A 21,201-nucleotide genomic window follows, 5' to 3' on the forward strand; every position below is an offset into this window, starting at 1 on the left:
CCTCCCAGAGAGGAAGGGGTGGCAGGGCTGGCCCTGGCACTTGTTTGCCAAGAGCGGCGGGCTACCCCTTGGATATATTTTTCCACCCTTTCCTGCAGACTCGTTGAGTCTCTTGAACTCTTCTAAGCATTGACTATGTTTCCTATAATTAATATCAGCCATTAAACTGCAATGTTGAAAGAGAAATTACCTAATTCCAAGAAAAAAAAAAGGAAATTTATTACTAGTACATGAGAGAAAATGAATATGAAACTTGCAGAGAGGAGCCCTGTAGAAGATAAATAGAAAGGCAAGTGGAGTATTGACTTGATCCTTTTCTAGTGCAGGGTAATTTGGCTTCTAAAGTGAGTTAGATCATAATAAATTAAATTTAGATTTCTGCACATCAGTTAAATAACTCCCAAGACAGAATTCTGATGTGAGGAAAAGGTGATAATACATGGCAGAAATATTATAATGAAGACCTTATCCAGTAACCCGTAACTGATGCGCCCTGAGTGAGCGAAGGGGATTCCTCCTTCCGCTTTAACTTGCTTTTCCCATCCCTGATCAGGCACCAAGAAACAGGTGAGTCCCTGCGTGCAGGTCTGGGAGGTCTCCCTCCTCGCTCCGCTTGCGTAGCTGGGAGCTTTTCATCCGAGGGTGCTGCCTTGCTTTCCCTCACTGCTTTGCAGAGGTATTTTTTTGCAGAGGTTGGTGCACTTGTGTGTCTGAGCATCCCGCTCTGATTTCGGTTACCCTGGGGGGAAGCTCGGGATGGAAAGCGGAGGAGCTCCCAGAAGATTTGGACAGGAGATGTGGTTTGAAAGCAGATGACCAAACCTGGGTATCTACTTCTGGCTGAGAAAGTTAACCCAATCCCTGGGCTTGTTTTATAACTGAAGCTCTGTGTTCGGGCAGTGGTTAAAATAACTCTTTAATCTCTATTTGACATCTATTTGCTCTTGATCTCAGACATGTATTTAGCTCCCGATATTTAGGAACCATCCTACTGATAGTTTTCATTAACCCAAAGAGGAGAGGCTGGGTGAATCCAAGTGGGCTGATGTCTTCCAGGTGGAGATTCCACGGGGTTATTAGTTACTCACTGCAGTGGGAACCAAGAATGCAACCCTTGGATGCAAGGTGTGTCCAGGGCAGGATGAGAATCAAATGCCATGGATCAGGCACTGGTATCTGTCCATGTATCCATTTACCACTGGGATCCCTCTGTTGCAGGACGGTAGCAGGGATAGATGGATGTCCCAGACATGGAAGCGCGCGCCGAGACCCTCCTGTGCGCCAACCCCCTGCTTCTGCTGGCCTGGCCAGAGCCTCGCTGCCCTTGCAGCACCTGCAGAAGCTCCAGTGTTCCTGGAGCCGTGGCTGCCCGTGGGAACCCACCATCCCTCCCGCTTGAGCCGTCGGATGCTCGCCCGGCTGCTCCCCTTCCAGCTGGTCCACAGCTGTTTGGTTTAATTGACAGTAAAATATATATATACACACACACACATCCAACAGCCTTAAGTGCTATGTGGCCGCTTTTAAAAGCCATTTCTTTTCTCACTAAGTTTGATAAAACCAACTTTTACTTTTCTTCACAGCATTAAAATTTAGGGACAGTAACTCTGCGGCAGTTGTTTTAACGGTGCCAGGCTCCCCGAGGTCATCATGAAATCTTATAAATGTCAGGCTGTTGGTGTCTCCAAGATGCGATCAGCTCACTTTTCCCTGATCTTTTACTGTGGTGGTAAATCACGTTTTGCAAGATGCCTTAGAAAAAACATAAACAGTATTTATCACCCTGTGTACGTCGGTCCTCCCGAAAAGCCCATAGGTGGGTTACGTATATCCTCCTCATAAACCTCCTGCAATGACCTTACTGATTTCATAACTTTCTCCCAGCCTCGAATAACTTTCTCCTGGTCCTGAATAACTTTCTTCCAGTACAGGTGATGGCTCGGGGGTTTCATTTGATCCTCCCTGCATGGGGGTAAGTGCTGGAGGAGCTCCTGAGAAGGCCATGGGGTGGATGAATATGAAGACCGGGGGAGGATGAATATGACCCTGTATCTGGAAACCCCTGCATCCCATCGGCTTTTTGGGGGTGCTCGTGTTGCTGTGACCCAGGGTGGTGTGGTGCATCGTGTGGCTGGAGGCTCCCGGCTTGGTCCTGCCGTGGTTCACTTGCAGGAGCTGGTGCTCCCGCCTCCTCTCCCTACGACTAGAGAAAACGTGCTGCCAGATACGAGTAAAATCAATTACAGGATAAAAATCACCCATTTGAAAAGCTTCATTTTGCGCTATTAGCAGGCAAAATCGGCTTTGAGATGGTGTGAACCGAGGAGGGGGGGAAAAAAGAAAGAAAAGGAGGCAAAAAGATCAATTATTGGATAAGATCACAATTTTCTTTAGGGATGAGATGACTCTAAATGTTTGCATCTTTCCGTGTTACATGTAGGCTGAGATCAAAGAGGTTGTGCTGCTGTAATGATGAGATCTTATCGGCGCTGCATTGTGCTCGCCGGCTCCGGCACCACGCTGCTGAGGGATGCTTAAACCCTGCGATGTCTGTCGGAGCCGTTGGGTAATCCCAAAATGCAGCTCCTCCATCCTTTTGGAGGAGAGGGACCACACGGGCACATGCTTGCCCGCTCCTCTCCCTCTGGTAGGGCTGACGTCCGTGGTGGGAGACTTGTGGCAAAGTCGGACAGAAAACGGGCTGGGAGGACAACGTCCCCCTTCTTCCAGGGTCCCATTGCTGGAGCCGGCCCTGGGGCCAGGGTACGGCTATGGAAATGTGGGATTGCGCTTGATCAAACTGCTTCTGTCTGATGGCCCTTTCCTGCCTGAAGGGCTACAGGGGCGATGGGGCATGTGGTGTAAAATACCTTTGGTTTTTGGCTGGAGAGAAATTAAAACCCTAACAAGACCTTTGCGCTTTTACGTTTCTGGAGACCGTGCTGTTTGAGAGGGGGGATCCACCAGAGACCTGAGTTTGGTTTCAAATTAGTCATTTTAAATTGAAATCGGCAGGCTCTCCTTGACGTGCTATTTGAAGACCTAAGGAAAAAAAAAAAAAAAACAAACCCACACTGAAGACCTAATGAGACTCCTTGTTAGCCTGCCTTTGCGATGCTTGCCCATGCTGCAGGGCTGACCGACCTCCGGCAGGGCTCAGGAGGACCTCCGGAGCAGGGTCAGGTATCCCCCGGCCTCTCCTCTCTCTAACGGGGCTGACTTTGTGCGCGCAGGGCTCGGACATGGACTGGGACGACCTGTGGGATCAATTTGAAGAGCGAAGGTACCTGAGCGCCCGGAGGTGGAAGGGCGGCGAGGACCCATACCGGCTCCATGCCTTTAACCAGCGGGAGAGCGAGAGGATCCCCAGTGACCGCGCCGTCCGCGACACCCGCCATCACAGGTTCTGCCTCCCCCCGATTTCTCCTGGTCTTCCTCACGAAACTTCATTATATGGGTGGATAGTCTCATTCCTCTTCAGGGCCGTGTTTTTGGGATGCTAGGTGGGTCTAGGCCCTTCACTCACGCCCAGTGGGTGCGCTTGGGATTAGTTCTGCCTGGGTTGTATTTTTAGGATTGAGTCTTTCACTTTACTTGATTTCTTGGCATGTCTGGCAGTCCTAAACCTGTATTAATTATTCCAGGACCACAGGGAAAGAAAGGAAAAGCCTTTTTTTTATTTCCTTCAGAAAAGTAGTGGGTGTGCGAGAGCACATCTCCACGATGGGCGAATTTTACACTGGTGCTGGGAACTCTTGCTCTGCAGAGGACGCAGTGAGATGGTGCAAGGGGGATAAAATAACTGCTGAGCACTTATTTTTCTTTGCAGAGAGAGGAGTTAATGTGGGGAATAAGGGACTATTGGTGAGTGAGGGGGAGAGGAAGGTAAAAACTTGTTGGGTTACTAGGCGCTCCAGCACCGTCGGGGTCAAAAATATCCTTCGGCACCCAAAGGACCTCTTGGGAGAGGCAGGGAGGATTGCAGCGAGGGTTGCCTTACGGGACCTGCACTCCCGTGCTCCTGTCAGCCTGAGACGGGAAGGTGGGAGTTTTGGTGGACTCTTGCTTGTGATGAGCGAGGCTGTAACCTCCCACAGGTCACCACTCAAACTCATCGGGGAAGAGCTGCCCTTCATGGCTGCAGGTTGTTGATGGTCAGTGTGCTTAATTGTTAGTCTGTTGGACAGAGTGATGCTGGGGTGTCCCACTGGTGTGGGAAATGTTCCCAAGGTTCTCTCGATGGAGTTTTCCTCCTTGTCCTCCAAGGGCGCTGTGCATGCCTGGCCCCCGTCGGTGGTCCCCAGCCCACAGCCGGTACAAGCCCTTCCCGAGGAGCCCGGCGTTACGCCCCAGCCCGCTGGCAGCAGCTGTCCTCTACTGCCTTCTCCTGGGAGGCCTTTGGGGTCAAGTCCTGCTCCGGTGGGAGCGCTGTGCTGGACCCAGCCATGGCATCTTGCTGCCCGCGCTGCCCAGGCTGCACCTTGCTCCCAGGTCAACTCCCGGCATCTGACCCGACACTGCATTTCCCCTGTTCCAGTCCAAATGCAGCACTTCTAGGCTGAAACGCTGAAACAGTACCAGTTCTCCAGCCCTACAGCAAGCAGTGTGTTTATTTATTTGTTTGTTTATTCTTTTAGCTCCTTTTTGTAGTAAGGACCAGATGCTCCTTTCTCCGGAGAGGAGCTGTCAGCCCTGACGGACGCCTGTTATAGCTGTGCAGAGGGCGAACGTGCTATTCCTGGGGAGAATTAATGCCAGGGATATTAACCATCTGCCCTATTAAAAGGGAAGATCGGCTCGGCTGCCCCTCGCCGTCGCCCCGCTGCGCAGTGGCAGCCACCTCGTTCCTGGGCGGGCGGATGCGGCGCTGAGTGCTCCTGCGAAAAAAAAGTTCTCATTAAGGAGGAAGCGAGGGCACAGCACGTGGGAGGGGCTGGGGCTAATTGCATTTGCTTCCAATTTCCTTAACCCGGTAATTGGATTCTGATTTATTGAGTACGTCTGAACAATGCCGCAGATGATGCACCATTAGCGGAGCATTAGAGCGGCCACAGAGGAAATGGGGATGCTGGGAGATCTGGGGGAGGCAGGCGTTGGTGGGTGAGATTGAGGAGGAAGAGCATGGTGGTCGACAGGGAGAGGAAGGTGCAGAGTCTGCAAAGCCCTCTCTGGAAAGAAGTCCTTGCTCATGGTGCAGGTGATGCTCTGGCACTACCGTGCAGCCTGCGAGGGAGTCCTGAGTTGCACAGCGGAGCTGGGTGGGAAAGCATGGATGAGCATGGCCTGCTCTTAGAGCAGGGAGGAATTGCTGGTGGCTGTGCAAGAAGAACATGTAAGGAGAGTCCAGTACGGGGTGGACTAGGAGAGGTCTCTCCTGCAACGGGGAGAGCAGACTACCGGAGGCTGGGGTAGCGTGAGAGATGGGGAAACCCCCAGGGCTCACACGGTGCGACCTGCTGGAGGCTGTGCTTAGAGACTTGGTTTTGACGGCAAACCTGGCTTAGGCTGCTTTCTGTGAGCCAGACTGGAAGTGCTCAGGCTTTCGTGTATGATAGTGAAGCCAAAGAGCTGGACCTCAATTCTGGTCCAGGTGACCTTGGGGGAAGGTGCATCCTAGCACGGGCCCTACACCAAGGGGCACCACCGTGCCGGGAGCTGTGCCCAGGTGCTCCTGCCCAGCTGCAATTCCCAAAGAAAGTTCGCAGGAAGGGCAGGAGACTTTGGAGAGGGTCTTAGCCACCTCTTGAGCACGTCCCCATGGGCAAGCAGGCTCTCCTTCAGCCTCTCAGCCAGATGCTGTTGCCCGAAGCAGCTTGCTCTGCTCTCCGACCGTGTTTTCAATGTGCTTGCTCTCCATCTCTCTTATCCCTTCTGTACAACGTGTGGCAGCTCCAAGACTCACAGACCTGCAGATCACGGCAATGCCCAGAGACCAGCACCTTGCAGTCCTGATCCTAGAGATCCGTGTCCAGAGAAGGGCAACGAAGCTGGTGAGGGGTCTGGAGCACATGTCTTATGAGGAGCGGCTGAGGGAACTGGGGTTGTTTAGTCTGGAGAAGAGGAGGCTGAGGGGAGACCTTATCGCTCTCTACAACTACCTGAAAGGGGGTTGTGGCGATGAGGGTGTTGGTCTCTTCTCCCAAGTAACTAGTGATAGGACAAGAGGAAATGGCCTCAAGTTGCGCCAGGGGAGGTTTAGATTGGATATTAGGAAAAATTTCTTCACTGAGAGGGTGGTCAGGCATTGGAACAGGCTGCCCAGGGAGGTGGTGGAGTCGCCATCTCTGGAAGTGTTCAAAAAACGTGTGGATGTGGTGCTTCAGGACATGGTTTAGGGGACATGGTGGTGCTGGATTAATGGTTGGACTTGATGACCTTAAAGGTCCTTTCCAACCTAGTGATTCTGTGATTCTGTGATTCTAGTGCCTGGGACGTGGGAGTGCTGCTCCTTACAGCCTCTCTGTGGGGATGGTTGCAGAAGGTTTCCTGGAGTTTTGTTTCCTAATCCACCCAAGCATCTGGACTTGCCAACAATAGCTGAGTATACAAAATCTGGCAAGGGCTGAGCAGCAAGCTCCTTGCCAGAAGGTCATGGAGAGGGCAAATAGTTTCGGCAGGCTGGGATATGGCACTGACAGCCAGTTGCTTAGCAATGTTTGCTGGATTGATTTTATTTTTAAATTGTAGCCAGTGGAATGGTTTCAGATGGAGAGGAATTGCAGTGCTCTGAGGAATCGAAGCGGGAGAAATTGTGGTGGGTCTCCTTGCCTGCCTCTGGCCAGCACAGGGCTGCAACCTCGCGCTCGGTTTGTGGGTGATTTCAGCCAGGAAAATGCCATGTCTTCTGTGGACCGTGTCATGTCCCTCAGCCTGGAAGATCTCACGGCTGGAGCATTGCTGCTGCTGACCTGCCTTCATGTCCCTGCTGTTGACTGAGTTCCTGGTTGCATGTTGACTAAGCCCTCAGACCGTGCGAAGGTACATCTTTCTCCAGGAGAGGACCAGGTACAGTCCCGTGGTGGTATATCGCGTCCCCACCAACAGTCAAGGTTAGAAAATTCCCTGTGACCACAGCAGCAGGCTGGACCCGGATCTGGGTGGCACATCCACATTGTGCACAGCCAGCGCATGCCGCTGGGGTGGGCGGCTAGCGCCCCTCCGCCGCGGTAGCCACACGCCATTGGGATTACCTCATCGCCACATCCCCCCTTCTGCAACTCCCGCCGGCAAACCGCAGGACCAAACCGGCAGCGGGTGAGTCAGTGCCAGGCGCGCGCGCGTGGGGAGAGGAGCTGAGGTTTCCGGTGTTGCTCAGCGGCTCGGAAAGCCGGCAGGGAGGATGCGTCGCCCCCAGCCAGAAGATTTCGTCGTGGTGGCTCCTGGGCTGCTTCCATCTGTGGCAGACAGCGCCTGGGGAGGCCGGGACTCGCCACACGGTTGCTCCATATGCTGCTTCGGCTGACCTCCGCCTCCCAGGCGCTCCGTTGGGTTTGGCAGACGTGCAGATGCTGTTGTGGCTGCCAGGCTAGCCTGGGGCCACGGGTCGCGGCCAGCGCCAGCCTGAGCTGGGGTTTGCGCCCGCTGATGGCAGCGAAGCGGAGAGGTGAAGTCGGGGATGAGGAGGGTGGGTGGGAGGTAGTGGCTGGAGGAGAGGTAAGAGCCTCCAGCAGGCATCTCTAGCTATTGCAGATCACGTCAGCCAGCCTCAGGCATCCCCCGCTGCCTGTTTTCCTTTTTTCATCTTGCTTTTTCCCTCCGCAGCACTGATACGCGTTTAGCAGTGCTGTCTCAAGAGCTGGTAGAGCAAGGAGGCCGGGGATGGAGCCCTCCCAAATCGTCTCGTAAAGGCAACAGTCCTCCACATTTTTGAAGCTCCCTTCCTCCCCGGGTCCCAAGTGCTTTACAAGAGGCCCTGCCTACCCGGTTAAGCTTGAATTTTAGAGATGCTTGAGGGGGTGCGTTTCTGTGTGTATGTGTGTGTCTGAGAGAGAGAAAGCAGCTGCTAAAATCAAGTTGTGATTAAAAGGCGAGGCTGGCAGGGATACTGGCAGATACGAAGATCAGGCGTTCCATCATCTGCTGAAGACGAGAGCATCCTGGCAGCCTTGGGAGCCTGGTCACACCAACTTACACCCCCTAGAAAAGCTCTGCCCTTGTAGTCTGTCCTGTTCCCTTTGTGGGGAACAACACACACCGTATGATTTCCTCCTGGTTTCCTCGCTCAAACCCCTGTGCCATGCCAGCTGGAGAGCGTCCATTGGGTGGGAGAGCTGCCCAGGGCTGCTGGCTGTGCTCGTAGAGACTGTTCATGGAGGGATGGGAAGAGGTGATGCCTGTGATGTTCCTCTGGTTCACACAGCTGCTGTCTTGAGTTCCCAAGGTCCAGAAATGTCAGGATTTCAGCCCCGGAGCAGAAGCACTAGATATTGCAGCGTTATTTTGACCCATTAATTGCAGCATGTATCCCAAGGGTGCAGAGGCTGCATGTTCAGCATTACGTTGGGGTGGCTGAAAATACCTGACTGTGCTGTGCGTGGGGATGACCAGGAGGAACACGCAGTCCTGAGGGAGGTCCTACCTCTGCCAGGTGTGGTACCTGCATACACGGGCACGTGCGGCTGGGCTTGCGTCTCTGCCACTGCACACCTTCCACGTGCCCCCGTGTCCTGTGCGACGGCGTTTGGTGCACGGCACGTGAAAGCACGTGTAGACATCTGCGTGCAGATTGCGAGAGGGCAGCTGTATCTCATGCAGGTTTTGAAGTGGTTCTGGTTTTGGCTGAGTTGATGATTGCATCCCAGGAGTGACAAGCAGTCAAGTGCACTGAGAAAATTGTAATATCTGCTTGGAAGTGAAGAGTCAAAGAGGAGAAAAGTAGATTTTGACAGCATTGCCTTTTGCTTAGCATGTTTATGATCCCCTTGGACTTCTCACATTGCCTTGTCTTCCTTCAACTTTGTTGCCTGCTAGATGAAAAACACTTTGAGATGAATTGAGGTGAACACAGTCTCAGAAGCTAGAAATGTATTTTCTACCCCTGGTAGGAATTTAGGCATCTTATCTTCCTTGCCTGGTTTCTTGAGAGTCCCCAAAGGAGGAACTCAATGTCTGAAGAACGACACGTGTGGAAAAGCCCATCTTACTCCACAGGCAGTACAGAGGCGATGTTCTTCTCCACTTTTCCGTCCTCAGTGGTACCTGAAAATTAGACCTGCAGAAGCAAGTGGGTACCTAACAGGCGGCCAAACCCCCTTTGAATTCGAGGGAAAGTTTGCAGGGGATTCAGCAATATCCTGAAGAGTTTTTCTGTCTCTCGATCTGTTTTTCCAGCTGTTATACTGTTCTCTAGGCAAAGCCAGGGCATTTGTGATTTCATTACAAAGTAAGATTTATCACACTTGGGCAAAAGCCTGTAGGGGTGAGGGCTGTCCCTAGATCTCCTGGGACGGATAGTCTGAGGATACTTTGAGGCTGAATTAGCTGGATAGGAGGAGATCTGTGATCCCCCTGCCTTTGGTCTTGGTATCCTTCTTATTCCTAAGGACAGGCAAGAGCACAGCATGACGCTGCAGGCAAGGAGTTAGTTACACAAATGAACGGTGGAAAACATGTTTGAGATGAAAGTATCACCATTAGGAAACAAGCGTGATTGCTTTTGTCTCTTGGACACCAGACCCCAAGAGGTTAGTGCTAGACACTGTGTATTTCCATCACCTCCTTAGTCTGCGATCTCTGGGGATGAAGATATGAGAACAGTCCATCAAGTAGTGTAGGGGTTGGCGTGTGTCTTAGGGATAGATTGGAACTGCCTGAAGTGGCCAAGGTTTTGTTTCTGCTGTTGACCAGCTGGCTTTTGTGGCCCAAGTTTGAAACTTTCACAGGCTGGGCAATGTCTTAAGAGAGAGACTTGCTCGTGCCTCTTCTTCTGTGCAACCTGGTAACCCTTTGGCAATGGTAGAAATAGCTAGCACAGGTTAACGATGTCAGGGAAAGTATCTTAATACATTTTGCAGCTTCTCTTAATGCACTTGGGCAGCTGAAAGTCAGTGAGAGAGACAGCTTTGGGCAGCCAGCTCGCTCTCCACACACTGTCACCAACCAGTGATCAATTGACAGTTTGGATCCATCTAAGTAAGAGGGGATTGTCCTATGAAGCTGGGGTTTATTTTATTTTTTAGGGAACTGTCCTTATTATCTCTTCTCATCATAGTTATCCTGTTTTCAAGCTCTCCAGCCCTCCAGGAATTCAGACTTTTGCTGTACAGGTTGGTTACAAGTGCAGCCAGTTCCGCTAGCTGGGAAAATTTGCTGTCTGCTAACAAAAGACCTGGTATGGAGCTCCCCTTATCAAAACCCACTACCTATAGCTTCATGCTGGAGCTTACACCTGCTGTCACTCACAGTTTGGACCTATGTGCTGCTGGAGATCTGAGGCTTTTGAACGAACTGAAGCATGAAGCCCAAAACACAATTTGGAGGATACAAGAAGGTCACATCTGGCTGAAGACTTAAGGATGAGATGTGGCTGGAGTAAGGGTGTGTAAGTAAGCACTGTGTCCTGCAGACTACCAGACACTAGTTATTTTGACCTCACAGCCCCTGTCAGACAGCTGTACCAGCATCCCAGGGTTGTGATGGACAGTTTGTTCCCCATCACTCCTGTGCCAACACTGGCTTTTGCATGCCTGTTGGATAAACCTGACCCACCTATGACGATAGGTGGGCCAAAATCTGAGTCTTTCACTCAAAAGAGCTCAGTTCTGCACTTTGTAGATTCGGTCCATCTGGAATGCTCACTACACATGGTGGCATTTTGTATGTGGTCTTCTGGGTGAATTAGAACTTGAAAATCCAAGGACGTTTGAGAAACGCGTATGTGATCAGAACCCATAAGGATTGTTTTCAGGTAGCAGAGAGAACAAGGAGTATTGAGATTTGCAGTTGGCAGCTAAGAAAGGAGAGCAAGACAGGTCTTCCTTGGTATTAATCAGAAACAGGCACTTCATAAAATCATAGAATATTTCAGGTTGGAAGAGACCACAGGAGGTCCTTGATCCAGCCTCCTGCTCGAAGCAGGGTCATCTACAAAATCAAACCAGGTTTTTCTCTCGTGGCAGAAACCACTGAGCCCTCCGGGGCTCCTGCCTCTCAGGCATGGCCCAGCGTTTTGTAAGACCTGACTTAATTTACAAACTTTGATTGCAGCGCACATAATTTTGTAGTTCTTCTCCCCCAGCTGCCTGTGTTTGTGTAACAAGCTTTGAAGGTGCTTGAGTAGCCATCCTTGCAGCACTTGCGTTACCCATATTTTTCCTACCTTGCAGACACCATGGACCTAATTCTGCAGTCAGTCTAGTGAGTGCATTTAAATGAGAGGAGAGGTAGGGGCACATCAAAGCATGCTTTCTAAAGCCTCCCATCCTCGCTGCCTGCCATCTTTTCCAGGATTGATCGTTACGTCAGCAGCAAATCTGTGTTTCAGATCTGTGTACCGCTGTGTGGTCACCCTGATGGAGGACTGCTGAGGTGACTGGAGACCTTCATCCATGTGATTAACAAACGAGAGTCTGTGCTGCTGCTTGAGTGACGTTGACATGTTTGGTAGCCTCAGGTCATTCTCAGTGGGACAGCAGTGAGAGGAGTTTTCTCTTCTCCTCTTTTGGAGTTTGTCATCTAAGAACAATGCACTTAACTACCGCACTCACGTATCTCTTCTGGCTTGACATTGCAAGGCTTTGCTGGTGGTGAGGTTGCTTGGACTTCAGCACAGTCCCCACAGCGTTTCAGTATCCGCTTTCCATGCTGCTCAGGCTCTGCAGCTCTTTTAATGCCCACTGTGCATCCTCTGCAAGTGCATCCAGTGCAAGATGTGGTGACCCTGATTCCTTGTTTCAAGTTGGAACTGAACTCCTAAACTTCGCTTTTCCCTAAGGCTTGAGAAAACTCGGTCAGAGACAAAAATTCCCCTCCCACTCAAAGACAAAAATTGCACAGAGTCTCCACTCCATGACATTGCCTGAAAGTGGAGAAAAATATTCACTGGACCATTTTAGCGCTGCAAAAAAATAGTTTCATGTTCTCCTGCTTCTGCTGGGGTTGGCGTCTTGTATGGATGTGGGAGCACCTGGTAAGAAGTCAGTAAGGCACCTCTTTCCAATAGCTGCACCTGCTACTTATGGAGAGCTCATGACCAGTCTCTCCTGGGACTCACTGGCTGCGAACTGGGCTGGAAATGCACAGTCCTGGGAAATAGCTGGTGTGTGTCCAAGTCCCCATCCTGGGAATGGCTGTGGCCACCCCGACGCATGACAGCATCTGCGATGTTTGGTGCCCCATGTTTGTTGTCTGGTGGCCCATGGGACCGCTTGCCAGGAGGTGGAGGGCTTGAGGAGCAGGCCAGCTAGACCTGACGGCTTCCGAGACAGAGGCTGGTGGCTTCAGGGCACAAAATTTGATGAATGTGATGATCTTTTTCAAATATCTCTTTCTACTTAATGCCCTCTTCTGAAGCTTTTTGTTTGTTTTTTTTTTTAATGGGGGGAGGAGGGAAGGAAGTAGTGATGAAAAGGGGCTGCATGAAATGGGATTATGGTGGGTTTGAGTACTGGGAGAGGTCGCCTGAGGTGGCTGCCTGGGGCTGAGCTGGGGACTGTCCTTGGGCAACACTGCTGGCCAAACCATCATCCCAACATCTTCTTGTCCTGAGGAACCTGTTCTTCCCTCCTCAGATGTGATGGGGCTTCTGCCACAGTCCATGTTGGGTCTGCCGGTGCTTGTCCTGGGGGTTAGCGTGTTCCCCAGGCCCCACCAACATCTGACCCTCCCTGCATGACTTGCACAGACCTCCCTGGGGAGGAGAGAGGCTTCCAAGTGCCGAGATCCCAACCTAACACCAGATTTTGCTCTGATGTCTGTGGCAGCCTGCAAAGCCGCTGTGCCCTCCAGCCCCTGCCTGATTGCTCCTGGAGCTGGAGGTGGTGGGTCAGGTCAGCCAACAAGCAACTCCCAGGCAGAAGTGGAGGGTAATCGTTACCGCCGGGCTACCAGCGTCACAGCGAAAGGACTGCCACCCTGTTGGTTTTGGAGGTGTTATGTCTTCCTCACCCTGGCAGCGCACTGGCTCCCCTCGGGTTTTCCGGCCACGGCTCAACTGCTCCCAGGCTGCCCACTGCGCCCTGGGGTGACGGGCTCTGACACTGGCTGTTTGCGCCCAGCGAGCGGGGCAGGATCGGAAGTGCCGTGAGATGCCGCAGTTTTGTATCTCGAGGGGCTGCCTAGAGAAAAGCAGGCTGAGGGTCTCGAATTAAAAACGGTCCTGGGAAGGGATGCTGGGGCAAGGGCGGGGGGAGGCTGCTGGTGTTTCTGCAGGACCGGGTTTGGTGGTGTCCCCATGATGGATGCCGTAGGGAAATGGCAAGTGTGACGATGGTGCTTATTCTGCAGCAGTGGCTTTGCAGTCCTATCCCTTCCCCTCCTGTTCTTTCCCTTGAGTGAGAAGGATGAGGGCGACTCTTGGGAAGGAGCTGAGGAGTGAGCTGGACTGGATGAGGAGCTGGTGGAGACGCACAGGCGGGTGTTTCGAACGCAGGAGGATGTGTCAGCTAAGTGGCTGTGTTACTCATTTTTTTTCCGGAGGGCAAAGCTGGTTGTATCCGAAAGAGCTGTGCCAGGGGTGTGAGTTATGGCACCTGTCTGCCCGGTGAGCGGGAAGGATTCCCGAGCGGTGTTCTCAGCTAAAAAGTGTCTGCAGGGCAAAGGGGACAGCACGGGTACCCGGGGAACCTGTAGGGCCTCGGCGTCTCACAGCCTGGCTTTGGGCAGTGGGGGTGACTCTGGACTGTTCCAGCAAACACCACGGTATAATATTACATTTCCTACAGGCTGTCTTTTGTTTCTCCACGTTTTCCCTCGTCCCAGCCCCAGAGTGCCTCACTGGGTAGGAAGGCCATCCACACGGGACAGGCATCCTCCCAAGAAGAGTCCAAGGAGCTCACTTAAGAGAAGGCACAGCCTCCATCCCAGCTGTCTCTTCCCTGGAGGAGAACACCTTTATTTTGTTTGGACTGACGTCTTGCCAAAAATTGCTGTTTCGGAGAGAGAAAAAGCTGAAAACAGTTTCTCCCCCAGCTCCAAGTGATAGATTTCCTTCACCTATTTTGGTTTTGTTTCCCCATAAGACAGTTTTGATTTCATTTTGGAAATTCCCCACCCACCCATCCATTACATTTTGCCAAGAAAGACGCGTGCACAAAATAGTTCTGGGTCGATCTGAAACGGCTCTTCCCTCATCCTTTCCCAGTTCCTCCATTTACCCAGCTTGCATCCCAGCCCTGTCCTAAGCAGCCTCGTGGAGCGATGTGGTGCACTGTAACCCCCAGTGAGGACTTCTGTGCAAGCCCTGGGGGAGCTTTCTTCTCGGCAGTCCCCGCGGGAACTTGCTTCAGCGATCGGTTCCCCCCGGGAGAACAGGCTTGTCATCGGGATGGAAGAGTTGGGGGACCCCTTGGGATTTCCCCCTGGTTGTGCAGAGCGGGGCAATCGGAACGGCGAGGGGAGAGACTGCCCCAGAGCTGGCGCCCGGCGGCGCTGCCTGGGGAGAAGGGGCTTGGACTGGTGCTCCAGTGCCACAAGCGTGGCCGTGCAGCTCTTGCCTGAACTGCAGTGCCTGGCGTTAAAGCATCCCCTGCACCTGCGGGCATAGAATAGGACAAGCAGAATACGTACAGCCTTTGGATCGGGGTTTTGCCTCTGTTAATATTCTACGGCAGGTTAGTTTGTGCTGAGAAGTAACTGCTGGTTAGATGCACTGTTTGCCCAGGGTCGAGATGCTGTCTATCCATCAACACCACGTGTGTCTCTCCAGCCTCCAGTCTCTTGCTCGGTCCCCTTGGGAAATGGCAACGCTAGTACTGCCAGGGCTAATTATTCCTCAGGACAGAAGACATGTGATAAAATATTAACCGTCTTCAAAAACAGAGCCTCAGTTAATTAGCTCCACTTCTGCGACACATTCACCCGGAGATAAAAGCTCGTTCCCCAGATACCTGTCTGTGGTGCAGTGATCTTTCTGCATGTCCCTGTCACGATGGGGGACGGGGAGGGGGGGAGAGCTGGGAATTTAATAAAAGACAGTGACCTGCCAGTCACTGCGCCCTGAGGATGCACTGCTCCATCTCAAGGAGAGCGGCATCCGGGCATGGGCGCCGCTGCTTTTGTTCGGGGGGCTGAAGCTGGAAACGGAGACGGGGTGGGTGGTGGGATCCGCTCCCCACGCCCGGGTTACATCGGTGTTGTCAGTGCCACATCTCTGGAGCCTGAATTTGGGGGCTATGCGGGTGGACAGGGTTCAGCAGAGCTGAGGCAATAACCGTGTTTCGGTTCTTTAGTTATTCAAGAAAAAGAAAAGCCAGGAGTTAGCAATTTCAGGATAAAGCAAAAGCAAAATTCTCAGTGAATTTAAAAGTAAAAATACAGGAAAACTTAGGCCAAAGAGGTCTGTTTTTCTCATCCTGAAAAGGAAAAAAAATTCATTTAGATCTCAAATGTTTTTGACACTTCTAGTAATCTAAAAATGACAGGCTGTATTTAAAAGCAAGTGATTTTGAGTATCAGATGAAAAGTATAGGTTGGGCTCCTCTGGAACAAACAATGTGCTGGAGTGGAAGTGATGCTGCGCCGCACGTCAGCAGCCGCAGGAACCACTGGTGGGAGGACATGGTATAGTCATGGCGGTCGCTGTGCTGGGGAGAGAGCTTCTTCCCATTGGAGGGAGGGATGGGGCTCTCTGACAGACCAGAATTGACCACAGCCCTAGTTGTCGCCCTCCGCATGGGTGTGCCAACACTGGTCAAGCCATGGAAGCGTCAGGTCTTTTCTTGAAACTCAATGTGCCTCCTTCCCTGCAATGGACAAAGAGGATCCTGGAGTTTTTATAGGGAAGAGAAACCCTTTCTTGTCTCGATGCCCTCCTGAACCATACCAGGGCCTGCTGATGACTTGATGATGGAGATTGCTTCATCACCAAGGGCTTTGGCATTCCCAGGGTGCCATTGATCGCTCTGTGCTAGAGCCATCCTCTGCCTTTGGCAGCTATAACGTATTGACCACTTGCCTTATAGTTATTACATGCCATCGATTACTTTGATAACTTGCTCCAAGTAATTCTGACAGAATGAAGTTGGTTGTTTAACTTTCGTGCTTGTTTCGGTATTTCTATTGACCCAATATGTTTGCCTAGGCTGAAATTGAAGTCAAGTATTAGTAAGCAATGGAACTAATTCTCCAGGGCTCGCTACTATTGATAATTAAGGCCATGAGGCAGTATCTTCCATCAAAATCTTGTTTGTTTGTTTCTTCAGCTACCCAGTGCCTTAAAGTCCTGCTCCCTCATCTGTAGCAAAAGGGCAATCACAGGCAATGTTTCAGGGCCATTTGGGTGGATTTTTGCTGTAAAAAAATGGGGTCTTTTGCTGCTTTGATCTGCCATGTGGTGCCAGGAAGCTCTGGTCAGAAAGTGTCCTCCCTAATGAATCTTTACATCATGGATCTGACGCTCTGAAATGTAATTTCAGGTTGTCCTGGCTTCTGAAGATCTTTAATAAAGGATTGGTGGCTTTCCAGGAAGGTGCAAGGTGCCAGATTTTGCTTTTACTTTCACCAAGTGAAAACCTTTGATGTCAGCTCTGGTATTTGAGTAAAACTGGCATCAGAAATTTGGCCACAATTTAAAATTCTACTGGATTGGAAAACAAAGAAGGTTCTTCTTTTTTTGTTTTCTTCTTTTTTTTTCACTTTTGTTGGCTCCTTTTTTCTTTTTGCCTCACTTCTGAGGGGGGAAGAGTGGGGGGAGTCAAGAAGCAAGACAGACCCTGAGTCTGTGTGGAAGCCCTAGAAATCTGAATTATTTATGAGCTGCTTTGAAAATCAAGACACACAATCTGGTTTAACTTGTTTTTAAATGCAGCCGTGATATTCTCTCCTTCCTTTTTAGTAGGTTCTTTTTTTTTTTCCCCTCCCCTTTTCCAAAGACAAAAATCCAACAAATTTTTAATAAATTATAAATGCATCATCTTGTCAGTTTTGAGGTTTGCAGGCAGCAGCACATCATATGCACAGAAGGTTATTTTTGCCTTCTTGTATTTCCTCCTTTCTTCAAATTTAGCTGTTTGATTAATTTTTTAGATATCTATCTTGCAGGGAAAAGGAATAAAGAAAGAGACCGAAAGAGGCAGCGACTTAGATGAAATACTAATTGTGCACTATCCAAATATAGCACTGTTGCAATTTCCAGAAGCTGTGTAGAAAAATGTCCTTCTTGGTCCACCCAAGAAGGCTGACCTCAGGTCAAACCTGCAGTTGAGTTGGACCCAGGTTCCTGTTTGCAGGTCCCTGCCCTGACGGGCAGCATGTGTGGTGGTTCCCTGCCAAGGCTTGGAGCTGCTTGCCTTCAGGCAAGCACTAGCTGTGACCATCACATTCATGGTAGCACATTGACTTCAGAAGAACACGGAGGCTAAGAAGACCTCTTTCATCAGCGGCTGCATCTTCTGCCCTCAGGAGGGCTCTTCTGCCCATTTTCTAGTATTTTTGCAGTAGCATGTGCTGAGGAGGGGAGAGGTGGGGACTTGGGACAGGTTCCTCAGGGAGTCTAATCTACAGCCAGAACTGGTTCAGCACCTGGCAGTGTTTTCCTGATAGTCCTCCTTACGGTTTTATCCAATTACATCTCGTTAAAGCCTGCTAAATAATTCCTTGTCAGCTCTGATGCTAACCACCATTGAGTATTTGTTGCAGATGTACCTCCTCACTTTCGCTCAAGCCCTTGCAAACCCCCAAGTCGTCTGCTCAACCGGCGATTCCTCTCTTTAGATCACTCCTGTTTCTCCCAGCCCCAGCAACCACTGAGGCTGTTGCATGCCACCCTGGGGATTTTTCAGTCCCCTTTTGGGAATGCAAAGCTGAGGTGCATGCCAGTCCAGCACGGAGAAATCCCACCGACCTTTCACAAGGGTGTTTTTTCACTTTGGCAAGCCAAACTTGAGCTGGCGTTCTCTGCCATCATGTGGCATCGCCAGCTGACATCTGACTCCTTGTCCCTTCTTCTTTCCTTTTGGCACAGCTGCTTTCCAAAGCCGTCTGCTTTCCAGCTGGTTTTTCAGCCTCTCTTTGCTCTAGGCCTTTTGGTGTTTTGGTAGCACCAACCTGCCCACGATCACGGCCCGCCTGAGGCGGACCTGCAGGACCAGGATAGATGCAAGAGTGTCTGTAGCTGGTAGCAATTCCCCCAGCCACTGCTCTTCCTACCCTACCACAAAGGTCACATACGTGCTCTGAGCAGCAACGTTCATGCTCAGATTGTGGTGTGTCTTGGTGGAGTGGTCAGCATCAAAGCTCTTGGCGTTATGGAGGAAACCCCAGAGCTTTCTCGGTAGGTCTTTGTCCCAGACCTGACCCCAAGTGCAGGATGTACAAGCAGCCTGCTCGTGGCTAGCAGCCATCCCCCGGCACAGCCCCAGGTGCCAGACAGCTCGTGCATGGTGGTGCTGGAGATGTGCAGCAAGGCAGACCATGGTCAACCCTCCATTTGGCAGCCTAATCCTGACTGAGGTGGTGCAAAGCATACCCATAGAAGGAGGAGGAAATGCTGGCATATCTTGGGAAGACAAAGTAGGATTTTCATAGAATCATAGAATCATTAGTGTTGGAAAAGACCTTTAAGATCATCAAGTCCAACCATCAACCCAACACCACCATGTCCACTAAACCATGTCCCGAAGTCTCTCAAAGGTGAGTGACAAAATATTTTGAAGTAATGTGCAGGAAGGGTGGCTTGGAGAGAGTCAAGAAGAACCGAGGGTGGTGATGGGAGGTGAATGTCATGAAGAAGGCCACTAACCTCTCTATGTGCTCCAGTCATGCAAAAACTGAATTGTTGTATCCCATTTATATGTCATATGAGACTGACGCATTGACTGTAACGTGAACAGCACTTCTTGGATTTTCCATCTCTGGAGGTCATGAAGTAATGATTTTTTGAAAGGTACTCTGCAGTCAGACACAAGTCACTGGGCTTAATGCATGGATAACTGAGAAATGCACAGATAACTGGGAAAAACGCCAGAGACCATGTTATCCAGAGGTCAGGTGAGGCAGTGCATGGTCCTGTCCAGCAGTAAACTCTATGAACTCATTAGTTTCTATACGAGTTGACACATACATTGCTACATAGATCTGTATCACAACATGTCCAGGGTCCCTATTTTTAGAGTAATTTCATGGAAGACGCCTGTAATTTAGCTTCAGCTCGAAGACAGGGTTTAGGCACAGTGGTTTCCCACTGGCTGGGGGCTAGGCCACCCTGAGAGGTTGTCCTGAGAGGTATGACCAAGGGGCCTGCATGTCCTGCCATCCCGTGTTCACTACTGGCTGGGGCAGGGCAGCTGGGGCTCTAATCAATTCCTTCTCACCAGCCACTGTTTGCTTTCCTACGGTGGGTGGCTTCCTCCCTCCCTAGGGCAGCAATTTAAATTGTCCTCCGAGGAAGCCATTTTTTACGCCTGGTTGGTTTTCAAGACTTGCTCCAGTTTCCTCTGGGGTCCTGGAGGGATAAATTGCAGTGGCTACACAAAGGATGCCTGGCCACAATGAGCTGAAGCAGCTCAACCCAGAGCAGACTAGGCTGGTTTTTCATGATAAGAAACAAAAATTACAAAAGAAAGCTCTCCATGTTTTTCTTTCCTGGACTGACACCCATTTCCAGAAGCAGGCTGGCTCCTGTCCCTTTGGTAGGGTACAGACATGTTTTCAGCATCTCTGGTCTTTCTCCCCTGCTTTCCCTGCTGCCCTGCCTCTCTGGCTGGGTGTGAGGTGACAGCAAGGTCCCTGGAAGGTAATCGTTGACTGACTGGCATGTAGCCTGAGCAAAGCTGTAGAGGCTTCTGCCAAGCATGGATGATTTGGGTCAGTCCAAGGCCAGGCTGGAGCAGATACTTGCTCTGGTCCATTCAGAGGTGTGCATCAGGCTGGCAAGATCTCTTCTTCCAGCATGGGTGTGAGATGAGAGCTTTGATGTTGGTATTAACTCTTCCTTGAAGCTGCTGCAGAGATTTGTGTAATTTAGTTCACTTTTTCTGACTTTTTATGTTTTTTCCCCTTTCTCCACCAAGTTCTCTGCTTCTGGTGGAGCATCCAAGTCTGTAACATGCAGCTCATGGCAGTTACACTGCTGTGACATGACTCTTGCACATACCTTCACTCAAGAGAGCCATCAAGCTTGGAGAGCTAGTCAGACTTGAAGAATGTAATCTGAAATGCAAAGTGCTTGTAGGTTTGTCCATCAGTGGTGGTGTGAACCCATACTATTTCTGATGGCAGGTCCCTGTCCTCTGGATTGATGTGAGAGGGACAACCCTATGAGTGCAGTTCGGAGACAAACCCAAATACTCTTGGTTTAGATGTGTGGTGACAAGACTGCTCTCCCACGTGTTTCCAAGGAGAAGAGAGGAGCCAGGAGGGAGTTGAAAGACGGTGTAGCTCTGTCTGATGTGGCTGGCTGTTCAAAATAAAAATGCAGAGAGCGCTTTGGATGTGTTTGGAGCTGTGTTGAGGGAGAGTTTGGACTCCATGGAAAACGTTAACAATTAAAAGCAGAGCTGTTGGCAAGTGACGGCTGCTGAAGCAGAAAAGAGGAATGAGCAGAAGCCTGGCAGGGCTAGCTGGGGGAGCACGATGAGGATAGTCATCTCTTGAAGGAAGTTAACAAGGCACAGGAGGGCGTGAGCGTGAGAGGTGGGTTTCAGGAGACACAGCGCAGCTCTGTGGGCACGTGATGGCAGATGTCAAGGCAAAAACACACTCTGGATGAGACCAGGGGTGGACCAGGAGGGGTTGAAGAACAGGGTCCATGTCTGTTTATAGCATTAGTCTTTACCATTGTGCTGCTTAGTGGTGTTTCCAAGGTGGGCTTTAGTTTGGTGAGGGGCACTATGAGTTAAGTCTGCCACTTTAAACATAAGATGGGTTGAAATGCCCTGGGAATGGGCGAACATTGCCCCATCAGGAGGACCTCTAGGGATGCAGGGGCGGCTGTGTGCAGAAGCTCCCAGGGTGCGGTACCCCATTGCTCACCAGGAGCACAAGGGTTGATGCAACGCAAGAAAAAAGTCTTCAGAGTGAGGGATTTCGGAGGCCTGTGAGGAACAC

The 21,201-nt window shown here is 50.9% G+C and overlaps 1 protein-coding gene across 1 annotated transcript in view; it reads left to right on the forward strand.

The window, feature by feature from the left end:
- GALNT14 (polypeptide N-acetylgalactosaminyltransferase 14) overlaps nucleotides 1-21,201 on the forward strand; it is a gene marked incomplete at both ends in the record, with an annotated part of 95,500 nt that overhangs the window by 31,089 nt on the left and 43,210 nt on the right. Inside the window, one exon of the mRNA XM_081997852.1 lies at nucleotides 3,234-3,403. Within this exon, the coding sequence (XP_081853978.1) occupies nucleotides 3,234-3,403 (170 nt within the window). The remainder of the gene's footprint in view (nucleotides 1-3,233; nucleotides 3,404-21,201) is intronic.

Source organism: Phaethon aethereus (assembly GCF_964289735.1).
Source record: "Phaethon aethereus genome assembly, chromosome: 3".
Classification (NCBI taxonomy): Eukaryota; Metazoa; Chordata; class Aves; order Phaethontiformes; family Phaethontidae; genus Phaethon; species Phaethon aethereus.